This window comes from Diceros bicornis, chromosome 5 (genome assembly GCF_020826845.1).
Source record: "Diceros bicornis minor isolate mBicDic1 chromosome 5, mDicBic1.mat.cur, whole genome shotgun sequence".
NCBI classification, from domain to species: Eukaryota; Metazoa; Chordata; class Mammalia; order Perissodactyla; family Rhinocerotidae; genus Diceros; species Diceros bicornis.
Window position 1 is genome coordinate 65,715,938 of NC_080744.1, and position 14,648 is coordinate 65,730,585.

Below are 14,648 nucleotides of genomic sequence, written 5' to 3' on the forward strand. Positions count from 1 at the left end.
AAGTAGAGATGATAACATCTTGACCAGAAATCAAGAATTAGAGACCAGAGGTCAGAGAATCTAAAAGGATGAAGGACGGATTTCTTGCAGGAAAGAACTCCACAATGGAACCATGAAGCCACCAGAGCTCTTTGTAGGTGTGAACACTGAGCATGAAGTCTGAGAGGGTGTGCAGAATTAGTAGGAGTCAATAAATGTCTGTCAATTGGGTTCCGTTCTCTGCTTGACCTTGGGCAGCCTCTTTCACCTAACAAAGCCATGGCTGATCTTGGGGAAGCCAGGGAGAGAGTCTTATCCAAGGGAGAGAGTCAGCAGACATCAGGGAGGGCTATAGGCAGATATCCTGGAATTATATAAGAACCAAGGGTGAGAAAGACATCAAGAACTGACATCAGAAGCTAACATTGCTGTTCCAGCATGGAAGCTGGCCAGAATGCATATGGTTTTCAAAAAGCACAAGCTCTTTACCCCTTCTGTTCTTAGGGAGCATTGGTCTTTCTGCACTAGGAAACAATGCAGCTAAAAATCTTTGAAGACTTTCCATGGTCCTCAGCATAGAGTCAAATTCCTTAATATGGCCTACAAAGTCTGTCTTACCAGCCTCATCTTTTACTATAAGTAACCAGGCAATTGCAATGAAGGAATGAGCGGCCCCAATCCAGAGTGGACTGGGTTCTCTGTAATCAGAAGAATCTGGAAAAGGAGAATAACTCCAGCCTGGTTCTTCAAACAAACCTGGAAGTTCCACCTGGAAAAACAAAAATGACCTCTCTCCAGGGGCAAGGTGGCAAGAGCTCCCTTCCTCTATCTCCAGCATCTTCTCAGGGCCCTTCCTGCCTCTTCTGAGTCTGGGGACCCCAGGACCCCATCCCTCCTCAGCCTGTGCTGGGAAGGCTGAGCTGTTTCCAGTGCTAAGAAATTTTGGGCCTCATTTGTCCCCCTGACCCAGGGAGACTCTAGTAATAAACCATGGGTAGGACTGACTCCAGGACTGGGTCCACCGTCCCCTACATGGGTAGTACTCTGAGGTTCGTCAAAACAGGGAAGTTACCTCCTCGGCCCTCACTGGCAGCCGGCTTCACTTGGATCGGACGATTCATCTGAAAGACATGGGACCAGCATACCTAGTCAGCATGTCTGCCTGGCCCTTGGGCCCCAGCTTCTCTTCCTCTGGACTCCTCAGGATCTAAGCCCTGGCCCCTTTGAACTCTGCATCACCACTCTCACACTGGGACTATAGATTTTCTCCAAGATTCTTTCCTTAAACCCAGGAATTTAGAAGGTGCTGAAACCTGAAGGGTTGGGTGATAGGAAGCTCAGTGGCGAGCACAGGATGGACTGTGGTGGCTAAAGAGATTCTCTTGCCTTGGGCTCTGGGCAGGGACCATGTGAGACCTGTCCCTCTGGCTCCTGGACTTCCTTAAAGGCTTTGGGTGAGAGAAGTTGGGTGGGAGAGTAGAACTGATACTGAAGATTTGTGTTTTGTTTCTAAAACTGAGAATATAATTCTATGTGTCATTTAGATTAAACAATCTGGGAATCAGATTTAGTGCTGTTTACCTCCAACTCTGCCATTTAATGGTTGTATGACTTCAAGTAAGCCACCCTCTCTCAGATTCAACTTGTCAAATGGGGAAAACCTTCCCCAAGCTTCCATGTTACCATAGTTTCTACACTCATCCTCTCAGTCCTCTCCCTGGGCCCCTCTCCCCCTGAGGAGGCTGGAGTTCTCCAAGGCACCATCCTCGGCCCTGCTCATCTTGCTCTTCCCATCCTTCCTGGATAGGCTGATCCAGACCCACAGCCTCAGCTACTGTCTCCACAGTGATGACTCAGAACTCTGCGTCTCCAGCCCACACCTCCCTCCTGAGCTCCAGACCCATGTGCCCAGCTGCTTGCTGGACATCTCAATTGGAAAGTCCTACCGGCACCTTCCACTCAATACACCCAAACCAGAGCTCATCTTTTTGCCCAAACCTGATCCAAGCTATAAACCTGGAAAGCAGCTTGACTCCTCCCTCCATCCCCTCCCCCACCAACCAATTTCATCTTACCATTCAGGGGTTCCCTGATCAGGGGTGGATAAGAATCACCTGGGAACCAGAGCAGACTCTCAAGTTGGGGGGTTGTATAATTTGTAAAAGCTCCTAGGTGATTTCAATATACACCCCACACATTCCCATCCCCCACCCACCCTGAGAGAATTCATGATTGAATCCCCATCTCACCTTCCTCTCATGGGTGTTGTGGGTATCACATGAGATAATGGGGATGCAAAAGGTCTTTGTAAACTGCCAAAAGCTGGGTGCGTAGGATGTGAGGAATTATTGTTGGGGGGCAGACAGCTGAGTGCCGGGAGGAAAGAACAGCGACCTTCCTGTTCATGGAGGAAGGAGTACTGATGCCCATCTGGCCTGAGAAGGTGATGATCTGACCCCCTCCTCTCAGGAAATGCACTGCTTCTGCACCAATCAGGGGCCACTCCATCCCCTACCAATGTGCTCGTTGCCGAGACAACAGGCAGCTTCCTGTTACCATAGCCACAAGTGCTACCCGGTAACCATGGTAACGCCCTGGCAGTCACAGTTGAGCAATTTCCTTTGGATCAAATTTGGGAGTGGGGGAGTGGGAAAGGTTTATTTAAAAAAAAAAGGGGGGGAGGAAAATAGGCTAAGCCTGAACCAGTGCAATCCCCCTCCCACCCAGGGCTCAGATTCTTATACGCTCTGACACACCCACCCGCTGGTGGTGGAGCACCTGCAGTATACCAGGCTGTGGGTGGGGGCCGAGACACCGACAGGACTCAGGCTGCAGTCTAGAGGGGATGACAGATCAATCCAAGCAGATCAGGGCGAGCTGGACAGGTCTGGACTGGCCTGGACCAGGGACCAGGAGGACAGGACCCGTCCCTGGGCATGGCCACCTGTGATTGTGGAGGAGAGACCAAGAGACAGAGCCATGGAGAGCAGAGACACAGGGAGAGATGAAGAGACACAGCAAGACAGAAATGATGAGAGAGAGTAAGAGATGGACCTAGAAAGGAGCAAGGAAAGAGAAATACTAGTGGAGAAGGGAAGGAAACGAGGGGGTAAAGGGTCAGGAAGGGGATGCAGGAGAGGCAGGGAGGAGCGTGGCAGGGGAGAAGGAGAGAGGGGTAGAAGCCTGGGGTGGGGGGCAGTGAGGGTGAGCAAGACCATCATTATTTTATTAGTTCTTAAATAGATCCTGAGAATTTCTTTCTGGAACCTAGAGTGATGAGCACACATGACAGCAGTGGTTTCCATGGCAGCTGCCTCCCCGGCTGGGTTTCTGGGGAGACAGAGCTCACTGGTGCTCTGGGGGATGCCCTTTTGCCCCCCTCCCCTTTTCCCCATTCATTGATGGACAGTGGGCATTAGGTGGTACATACATGTCCCTCATGGACCTGGCAGAGTCCAGGCCTCAGAGGCTAGGCACTTAGGTTTTCCACCACTTGGGCTTGCTGCCAGCATTTCCTGAACTCTGTGAAGATTTCCGGGCTGGGCCCTTCAGGGGAGACAGCGATGACCTTGGGGACCCTGTCCTTAAAGGCTCACAGAGGGGAAGATAATGCCACCATTTCCTGAGAGCCCATTATGCACCAGGCCCTTCCTGGGGCACTTACATACATTGTCTCTAAATTCCTTCCAACATCTCTGCAAGGTAATTGTCCCCATAGTATGGATGAGAAAGCTGAGGCTGAAGGAAGTAAATCACTTGTCCAAGATCATATGGTGGGTAAGTGGTTGAGCTGGGATATGCCCCTAGGTCTGTATGAGGCTGAAGTCCATGAGTTTTGCATTGTACTGCTCAACTCTGTTCTTAAGACACCAACACAAATAATGAGGCACAGAGGGACCAGGGCCTTAGGAGGAATGCAAGGTAAAGCGCTGTGGGCGAGGCTGACTCCAGCTGGAGAGGTTGACTCAGAGAAAGTTTCATCGAGAAGGCAGAGTTTGACCTGGGCCTTGCAGAACTAGGGTCATCCGGCCATGTGGAGATCATGGGAGAGATAGGGCTGGAGGCTGAACATTCCAGATGGCTGGGGTGTGGAGAAGGAGCTGCAATTCTGAAGCAGCAAGGGTTCTGGTGGGCACCTGCACAGAGGTAGCCAGGGCAGAGCAAATTGCTTCTGAGTCAGATAGACATGGATTTAAATTCTGGCTCCATCACTGGCAACTTCTCTAAGATCTCTGAGCCTCAGCATCCACATTAGCAAAAGGAGGAATCATGATCCTACCTTGCAGTGTTGTGGTGAAAATGACGAAGGCTAGATCTTCGTAGTTTACCAGATGTAGTAGTTTTTTTTTTTTTAATGGAAGGAAGTGAAACTGAAAGATAGGCGGGGGCCAGATTAAGGCAGATTGTGAAAACCAAGACAAGGAATTTTGACTTTGTTGTATTTCCAAGGCAACAGGGATCCAGGGAAGGATATTAAGTAAGGGAATAATCTAGTCCTTTTTGTCTTATGAAGGATCCCCTGAGCTGTCACCATGCAGAGAAAGGATTGGAAAGGGAAAGATTAGAGGCAGAAAGATCAGTGACACAGGTAAGGGATGGGGGTGATCTGGACCAGGGCAGAAGGAAATGGACAGATTCAAGAGATGTTTAGGAAGAATTTACTGGACTAAAGTTCTGTTGGAGGTAGAGTCTGAGGGAGAGGAGGGAATGCTGGCTGACTCTCAGGTTTATGGTTTAGAGGTTGGAGAAGTTGGCAATTTGGGAGTTTGGAGGTGCAGGAGAAGATCCCAAGGGAGGAGCCCAAGAGGATGAGGACAGAGCTGGGGAGAGTAGTGCTTCCCACTCCCCACTGGGAAGTGGTTAGGGAGGACACCAGGATTTAGGCATGCTCTGTGTGGCAGGAGGAGAAAGAGAGCTGCCCACATGAACTGCCTAGGCAACCCTCCCCTGCCTTATTCCTGCCACAGCCAGGGGAGGGACGGGGGAGTGGGGTGAGGTAATCATGGTTCCCCTTTGAGGAAAAGAAGGCATCATCCTTGGCCAAGAACTTGTCATGGGACCTCAGGTGAGCTCTTGCCCTTGGCTGAGCACCTGTTCCCTTGAGATTTTCCCAGGTGTAGTCCAGGCCCATGTCTGCTTCAGGGCCCAGCTCTGGAGGAGAAATCAAGGGAGAGAGTGTCAGAAGAGGAGAGAACAACCTACTCCAGGCAGTGGAGTGGGGAAGGTTGGAGGCAGCACAGACACACATGAGGCCCTGGTCCTTCCGCCCCTGTGAGCAGAAGTGAAGGCAAGACCATACCCCTTCTCCTTCCTTGACTTGCCTAAAATTCCTGCCTTTGGGCTCAGCATTACCCTCTTCAGACTCTTCTGTCCTGATGCCAACTATTCCCTTCACTCAGCACTCATGCCCTTAGCCTTTTCTCCCCACCATGGGAAGTGTGTTTATCAGAACCTCCCCAAAAAAGGGACCACTGGTGGGTCTAAGAGAGGTGTCATGGGTGCAGGGAAGGGTGGATCAGAGAAAAAGCAAACTTCACCATTTTCAGCACTTTGTTCTACCTCACCCTCCTCCTCTAATTCAATCCACCACCATGTCCCATTGATTCTAGAATCTGTAGGAATATCCTAAATAGCTCTTAAGTCCATCCTCTCCTCCCCATCCCTGCCCTATCCCCAGCTCCAGGCCAGCATCATTACTCACCTGCGCTCAAGCAACAGTGTCCTAAACGGTCATCTGCCCTCAGTGTTGCTTCTTCTCCAACCCACCCTTCACATTGTAGCCAGAGTGATCTTTTAAAACTAGTCCCTCACTCTTTCCTGGTTAAAATCCACCCATGGTTGTCCATTACAAGCCTCACAATAAAGCCCAAGATCCTAAGACTGGCAGTCAAAACTTGTGAGTCCTGCCTTCCCTGCTGCCCAACATGCACAATACTTTCCATTCACATGGAACCTTAGCTGACTTTGCTGGACACTTTCCCTGCTAGTTCTCACACTGTCCCCATAATTCCAGAAGTGGCCTTTGTCTTTTAGGTTTCTAGACCCTCAAACATGGTGAAATATGATCATGATTCAGCTCACACAGCATCGCCTCTGTGAAGCATCTCCTCCTTCCTCACTCCTGATGCCTCTTTTGCATGCCCAGATGTAAACCCCACTGAAATGCAATGGGTTTTTTTCTGGGCTGGAAGCTCCTTGAGGGCAAAGGCTCCAACTCCTTCACTGGGCAGCTTCTAGCACATACAGTGCCTTTGTGTGAGTTACAAAAAGACACTCTCACAACCCTGCGGATGAATTAGAAAAAATGTGCCCCTTCCTCTGGGCTGACACAGCTCTGTGATAATGTGCATGGCTTGGTCAATCAAGCATGGCTGGATTTTAGCCCCCAGTTGCCCTTTTTACTCAAGCTGTTTTGTGAAGGACACAACCTGCAAAAGCAACTGTACTCTGTTATGTCTGCCTGCTTCACAGTGTTTGAAGGGATGAATGCCCAAGGGAAAGGAGGTCATGAGCCTGGAGAGAGAGAAGTAGGGGGGCACCTTCTGAATCCCAGAAGGTGAGGCTGAGGTTGTGCCTCATCTTCTTCAGGTGGATTTTCGAGCCTAAAGTAAGGCTGAAAGAAGTAGCTCCAGCTTCATAGGGAAGAGGCTGCAGAAGATGAGACAGACCACTGAGGTTTGAAGGAAGTCCTGAGTAGGGAGCCAAGCTTTACTAGGTGACAGAAGTTAGCAGGGGGCAGGTGGAGGGGACCCAAGGGGGAATTGCCATCCAATGGATACCATGAAATTTCCCCTAGGGATCCAGGCTTTCTCTTTGAGGTTGACCCAAACTTTCCTATTCCCACTGTGACAGTCCTGCCTGTTTCTAGTAGGAGCACAGACTAAAGTCTTGTCCCTGCTTCTCCAGCAGATGGCAGCTGTGCCCAGGACCCAGTGCCTGCAGAGATCTGGGCATCCTCCTCCCTCTATGCTGGTGGGCCTGAGGCCAGGGGACTAAACCTGCTGCTGTCCCTGCCAGGCTCAGAGGAAAGACTGATGGCACGGACATTGCTGGGGATGGCCAACAGAGCCATCGATTTTCATTTAGGAGAATAATTAAATATTAATTTTCACTTTGTTAAGCCGGGGAGGGTGAATAAAGCCAATCCTGGCAGTGCCAGAGGAAGCCAGGCCATGTTGGAACCCTGCAGATGAAAGGGTGGGAGGGGGCAGATGTACTCAGTCACCATCCCCTCCAGAACCTTAGACCTCTGTCTGCCACCAGTTTGGCTCGGGTAATAGTGCAGTGGTTAAGTGAATGAGTTCTGGAGCCAGAGTACCTGGGTTCAAAGCCCAGATCTTCCCATTAGTAGCTACATGACCTTGGGCAAGTCACTTGTTTTCTATTACTCAATTTCCTCATCTGTAAAATGGGAATGCCAATAATAACACCTTCTCCACAGAGGATTAAATGACTTTGAACATGTAAAGTGCTAGAAACACTGTCTGGGATCAATAAATATTAGTTATTATTTTTCCTTTTTCTCCCAGAAATTATCCCACAAGTCTAGGGTTTCACAGCTCTTATCTCAGGTGCCTTCAGCCTCATAGAGTCCCCCAGGTCCCTCTTATCTTCTGTAGCCCTGTGGCTGGTTAAGGAAGGGTTTCATTCTGCCAAAGTCCATCTTAATTTTTTCAGCACCTTCCATTTGCTTTCAGGATAAAGCCCAAACCCCTAAGCCTGGCATCAAAAGTTTCCTCTTCAACTACTGCCCTCTGCAGATCTTCTCTCCAGCCTGCCCGTGCCCACTTGGGCCCTCCCCCACACACCCACCCCCATTTCACACCCATCCTGTTCTTTCTGTCTCTGCACCTTTACCATGCTGTTTCCCACGTGGAATGTTACAAGTTTGTCTCATTGACTCCCAATTCTAGCAGCAGAAGTCATTTACTCCCATAGTTGGATGAATAATGATTTCTACTACTACTCCTACTAATGCTGCTGTTACTATTACTACTACTACTACTACCACTACTACTACTACTAACCCATATTGAGCGCTTATTGTCTGCCAAGAACTGTGCTCAGCACTTAACATGACTTAGTTCATTTAATTATTACAACAACCCTATGTGTTTCATTTTACAGATGAGGAAGTTTAGGCTTAGAGAGGTAAAGACTTGCCCAAGGTCACTGAGTAAGTGAGTGGTAAGGGCCTGGATCCACACCCGGGTCTGTCTGACTCCAGGGCCTGCATACAGGGTTGGTGAGGGTGACAAGTTGGTGTTACTTGACACTGAGTGTTCAAGAGTGAGGCTCAAGTTGCTTCAATTACTGGAATTGGTTCTAGGATCTGACACCCCATTAATAGCTTGTCCCATTGCTGGACAGCTCCAATTCGAAGAAATGAGTCCTTTATACTGAGCTGCAATTAGTGTGCCTGTTCTTTATAACCACTGATCCTGACTCTGCCCTTTGGGGCCACTCATAGAAAGCCAAATCCCTCTTCAGACTCTGAAGGCAGTTACCCCACCCCAACAGTAATATTTATCGAGATCTTACTCTGTGCCAGGCACTTGCTAAGCCTCAGTTAATCCTCACGATAGCCCAGTGAGCTAAGTGTTAGTATAACCCACTCCTAATAGATAAGGAAGTTGAAGCTCAAGAGTCTAAGTAATGTATCTGGAGGCACAGAACTGCTAAATGGCAGAGCTGGGATTCAAATCCAGTCTGTGAGACTCGAAAACTGGTATTCTCAATTATTATATCATGATGCTTCCCTATTAAAGCCCACACTAAACCCTATCTTCTCTAGCTAAATATCTCCAATTTCTTCAAGCTATCATCCCATGATATATTTTATGTTCCCATCCCATCTTGGTCTCTTTCTGGTAGGCTAATGACCCTCTTAAATCTGAGGCATATAACTGGATATAATCCCAGGTTTGGCCCGTCCAGGGCATTTGAATAGTGCTCTTCTTCCGGACACATCCCTCCTTGGACAAGAGAAAATGACGCTTTGTAGAATGACTTGCTCTTGGTGAACTCATGCTAGTTCCTAACAATCACTACTTTCTTCCTGCCACATGGTCAGTAGATCCCACTTTACCTTTTGTCCAGTGAGTTGCCATTAGCCAAGGCCATAGCAGGTGTTATTGATACATAATGGCCCAGCTGCCCATAGAATCAGGTCTCTCTTAACTTTAGCTAAGTGTCTGGGGTATGGAGGGAAGGCAATTTTGGTGAGCCAAGGCACCCTCAAAAAAACATTGCAGGAAGAGGACCAGAGAGAAGTGCCATCGAGGACTCTAGTGCTGGAGGAAATGGGATACCAGCCCAGCAGAGACTCTACACCATATATCTGCATACATGCTCACACCAGTGACAAACACCTAAACCCATGACTTTAGCCGAGGTGGACAAATTCTAGCGTAGGCCACAACACTGATGCCTCTCCTAAAAGATGGGGTGGAACACTTGGCCCAAGAGTCTTGAGCTCATTTCTTTGAGCCAGAAGACTGAATATAACAAAGAACCTGTAGCTGTTCAGGGCACAGGTAAGCCCACTCCTAGAAAGATGACTCTGCTTCTAGTTCCTGGTCCCCACCTAGCCCCTACATGTTGCTTTGGCATGCACATAGGGCATGTCCCCAGCTTGAGGTGATTCCCACCCCCCAACCCTGGTGGACTTACCCCTGGCAGGGTCTTCTGCTCGTGCAGTGCACTCTGGGCCTTGAGAGCAGAGTCCCGGGCGCAGTAGGTGAGGAAGGCACAGCCTGGGGAGGAAGAGGCTGGCTCAGGGAGTTTCCTGAAACCCCCAAATACTCTTTATGGGAAGACCTCATTAAGTTGACAAACTTGAGGCCACTCTCCTTTAAACAGAGACATTGCTTCTGAGAAGGCTTCTCTGCCTCTCACCTTCTCTGAAGGGAGAGGCTTCATATGCCTGTGTCCCAGGCTCTGGCTCCCTCTCATTTGCTCCTGGCCTCTTGCCTAGGGAACATGTGTACCCACACCCAGTCACATGCTCATACAATCCCACAGATCCCCACCCCACTCCAGCCATAAGTCCTGTTGGGGTTAAACCTCCCTAAGCGGCTTTGCCTTTAGCTTAAACCCCAGCCTCCCCCTTCATTTTTGGATGCATACTCACAGAGTCTCCCAGAATCAGCCTCAATTCCTTCCCAACTCAGTTTCAGATGGGAGGAGGCAGAGGAGGAGGGTTGGGATCCAAGCCCAGGACCCCATAACTCCTTCCTAACACCTCCCTTCTCCAAGTTTGAAGCTGAGGAATGGATTAATTTGAGGCTTGGAAGGTGGGACTGGTTTAAGGGCTTCCTGTAGGTGGGAGCTTCCAGGGACCTCCAATCCTATCCAAGGAGCTTGATCTATCAGTTCTCCCAGGGCTTCAAGATAGGACCTCTTAAAGGGTTATTGTGCCCCAAATCTGACTTCTCTAAAAGAGCGAGTAGATATAGGGCCAAGAAGGAGTGTGGGTTGAGCCAAAGGGTCAGTCCTATCCCTCTTTGTTTAGCCTCAGAAACTGTAGCCTGCTAGGAAGCACTGGGACAGGGATCTCTTCCTTTCTAACAGTCGTTGAGCACTCACTCATTCAGAAAATACTTATTGAATACTTAGCTATTATTGTGGGGCATTATGATGGGCTTGGGGATAAAGTGGCAACAAGACAGACACATTCCCTGCTCTCATGGGGATTATGTAAAGGATTATGAGGGGCGCGTAACTGAGTCCAAAGGGTTGAGGAATGTCTCAAAGAACACATTGAGTCCTCAATAACAAATAGGGGTTAACCAAGTGACAAGAGGGGTGGTGATTATTTCAGGCAGAGTGAATAACATATATGAAGACTGAGTCAAGAATTGGATGTGTTGGGGAAATGACTGGAAGGCTAGTATGGTTAGAGATTGATGAATGGGGGCAGAGTGGCCAGAGTGTGCCGGGATCAGGTCATCTATAATCTTGTATGCCTCAGTGTGGATTTTGAATTTTTTCCTAAGAGCAGTGGAGAGCTTCTAAGGGGTTTTAAGTAGGGTTGTGACATAAGATCTGTGTTTTCAAAAAGAGCCTTCTGAGTGTAGGAAGGAGAAAGACTGAAGGAAGAGAAAGTGGATGTGGGAAGCCATTAGGAGCTTGGTGCAGTTTTCCACTTAGACCTCAGCAGACTAGAAAGGCAAATGGGAACATTTTCTCTGATATCTCCTGTGTGGCTGCCCCCTTAAAGTGGGTGGATATCTACCATTCATTGAGTTAAAGGGACCTTAGAGAACTCCTGGGACAAACTCTTATCATATCAATAGGGAAACTGAAGCCCAGAGAGTGTGTCAGTGGCAGGATAGGGTTTTGAATCTACTAACTCCTAGGCTGAGCTTGTTTTCAAAGCACTGTGGCTGCCTCCCTCGGTACCCAGCCATCAAGAGGAAAATGAGTCACTCTGGCTTTTGGATGTCACTGTTGCTGGGTAGAAGATGAGGAAGATGTTGACTTGGAGACCCTCCCCAATCATCTTGCAAGGCAACTCTACCTTGGAGAGTTGTGGGTTGTTTGGGGGATAAATCACCGAACACCTGATTCCGTTTACATCTCTGCTTCATCTTCTGCCACCAAGCCATATCATCTGATGTCAAAATTGAGCAGGGCTGGGGCCTTGTCTGAAAGGCTCAGGGGCACTTTTGCTGCCTAAAGGAGTCCTATGTGGACTACCTGGGCTAGGGGGTGGAAGAATGGAGGGATGGAAGGCAGAGAAGCATGGCTTGAGGGACAGATGAACGGGGGGAAAAAAAAAACAGAAAGAATTAGAGCTAAATGGAGAGAGAGAGAGAGAGAGAAAGGATGAGAGAAAATGTCAGAGACTCTGATAGTGTTTGAGTGAGAAGAGTGAGAATTAAAGGTATTCTATACACTTCCCTTATTGTACAGATAACCCAGAAAGATTAGCTTATGCTTACATACTGAAATAAATGCCTAGAAAATAGGAAAAGAAGTTGCTATGGGATGGATGGACAGCTGGGCAGCTGGACTGCATTAGAAGGAATCTGGATGGTATGGTCTTGTCCTTTCATATCCTCTTTAAAATAACCCCACCCCAAAGGGTGGAAAATGAACTGATACCTAGCTGATCCCAGATCTTCTATGGGCCTTCTCCTGAAGTTCCTACATTAGTGCACCTGAGAACACTGCAAGGCTTCCCACTTGAAAAGAAGTGGCAGCCTGATTCCAGCTCTCAGCCCTTGGGAAAGTACCTTTAGCTGTTACTCAGCGCCCACCACTTCTCTCCTAGAAAGACCATGGAGGATAGTTGGTGACCCTTCCCCCCCAAATCCTGAAACCACAGCATGGTGAAGGTGGAGAGAGAGAAAGGTGTTTCTCCTCAAATCATTTCCTTTCCCTGCCCATGTATGACATGTGACTCTGGCTCTTTTACTCCAGCCCAGCCTGGACAGACTTTTCTGCGTGTAAACAAGCCTCCTCCCTCTCTCTACAGGAAGAAAGGGGTGTGGCTGGACAGGACTGTGGTGCCTCTGTCTCTCCAGCAAGGACAAGAAGACCCCTTTCTGCCTCTTCAACCTGACCCACCCTGAGGCTCTGGTCCAGGACCAGCCTGTGAGGGAGGGAAAAGCTCTTGTCCAGGACCAGCCTGTGAGGGAGGGAAAGCAGGAGGCCATAAAGAGGATTGGGGAGGGGCAAAGATGAGGCACAGGAGTGGGAAGATTAGAGAATGAAAGAAGTGTGGGTTCAGCTGAGAGGAAACCTGAGATGATGGGCACAAGGTGGCAGGAGTTCCCAGCTGAGGTCAGGGTTCTGGACTCAAATCAGAAGAGGCAGAATGTTGGGATTTTGGCAGTGAGTAGGAGAGATTGGGGTTATTGTTAAACATGAGGGTGGACTTTAGAGCTGAGAGCTTCCTGGGAGGGGAACTGGATTTTGTGAGTTAGCCAGGCTTGGGTTCTGAAGAAGGGGAGAGTTTGGGTTTTTGGGGTTTTAGGCTGGCAGTGTAAGAGTCAAAAGAAGGCTCTGGGGATTGGCTGGGCTTGGAGGCCAGAAAGAGGGGTGCAAGTCCAAGATGTGTGTGAGTGGTCAGGCCTGAGTGGGGTGGCATCAGGTGGGGGGGATTTGGAAATGATTGGGTCTAGGGTTTGGGAGATTGAGGGTATTAGAGATCTAGAAGGTGGAATAAGTTTACAAATTCCAGGATTTGGGATGTCTGATAGGAGGGATGGTGGGAGGTACAAGTGAAAGGCGGGGACTGTTGAGATGTGAAAGGTGAAAAGTAGGGAGTTGGAGGTTGGAGTGGATAACACGTCAGTGATGATCAGAGAGAAAATTCTGGGTTGAGGGCTCTGTGATCTGGGGAGGAGTCTGGGCTGAAGTGGGTCTGGTATTAGACTGGTGTTGGACTAGCTCTAGGTAGGGCTAGGGTTGGGGCTGCGGTTGAGCCTGGGATTTGGGCCGGGCCGCACTCTAATCGGATTGGGGCTAGGCTGGGCTGGGCTGGGCTGACCCCGCGCACCTTTGTGGAGGCCGGTGAGCCGGTCCTTCAGCACCGTCAGCTCGTAGATGCGGCCGAACTCCTCGAACAGCGGCTTGAGGTCCTGCTCGTCCAAGCCCCGCGGGATCTGCCCCACGAAGAGCTTGATGGCGTCGTGGTCCTTCATGGGCACGGCAGGACCGGTGTTCAGCCCGCTCATGCCGACGCCGCTATCCGCGGTGCTGAAACCCAGGCGCGGGCTGGGGCCGGCGGGCGGCGCAGACCCTCCGGGCGCCGCGGCCATGTCCCCGCCCGGTCGGCCCTCCCGCCGGTCCCACCGGTCCTGCCTGTCCCACTGTCCCCTCCCTGGACCGGTGGTGAGGGCTAGGGGAAGGGGGCGGGGCCCAGGCGGCGAGAGCGGGGGGCTGCTCAGGGGGCGGGGTCCGGGTGGAGGGGCGTAAAGGGGGTGGGGCGGGCGGGAAAGGGGCGGGGCCGGGGGCGGGGCAGGCCCGGGCCAAGGCGGCGGGACGCTGGGGTCTAGCTTGAGGTCCCCGCGCGGCGCTCTCTGGGCTCCCGCCCGAGCTCTCCCGGAGCCGAGCCCCGAGCCCCAGCCCCCGTGCTTGATGACGTCAGGAAGCTGGCCGCCGAGTCTACGCAAATAATTTGCATAATGAGGAAGCAGCGACCAATCGGAGCTGGAGTTGACCGGGCTCGGCCGGGGGCGGGAGGGGCGGCTGGGCTCACGCGCTCCTGCTCGCCATGGCAACCGGACCCTCGGTTGCCCTGTGTGTGTCGAGTGTGTGCGGGCGTGGCCGTGGATCGCGCGTGTGCGCCTTGGACCGCGTGAGGGGAAGTAGCTTCGTCATGCGTGCTGATGTCTGCGGGAGTCGGAGCTAACCCCTCCTCACACACAGGCACACACAGGCACGCACCTCCAGTCACTGGAGCGTTTCCTGCGGGGGTGGATGGGGATTCCTCTTCTCCATTCCCACTACCAATGCCAGTTGCTCAGAGCAGATCCCACCCCGCCAGCGCACATCTCTCTCTTGGGTGTCTTCAACCACTGCCTTACCCACGAGCCTCAAACATGTTCGTCTCCCCTGCATACCCAAAAAATAAAAATAAAAAATCTTAAAAGAATAAAACAAAACAAAACAAAACAAAAGCTCCAAAACACTCCTTGAACACAGATTCTTCCTCAGGA

General features: G+C 50.5%; 1 protein-coding gene across 1 annotated transcript in view; it reads right to left on the reverse strand.

The window, feature by feature from the left end:
- Positions 1 to 13,748, reverse strand: part of CELF6 (CUGBP Elav-like family member 6) — a 30,353-nt gene extending 16,605 nt beyond the window's left edge. The window contains exons 1-3 of the mRNA XM_058542013.1: positions 13,487 to 13,748; positions 9,652 to 9,734; positions 1,052 to 1,100 (exon numbers count right to left, since the gene is read on the reverse strand). Coding sequence (XP_058397996.1) covers positions 1,052 to 1,100; positions 9,652 to 9,734; positions 13,487 to 13,748 — 394 coding nt within the window. The remainder of the gene's footprint in view (positions 1 to 1,051; positions 1,101 to 9,651; positions 9,735 to 13,486) is intronic.
- Positions 13,749 to 14,648: the final 900 nt, after the last annotated feature.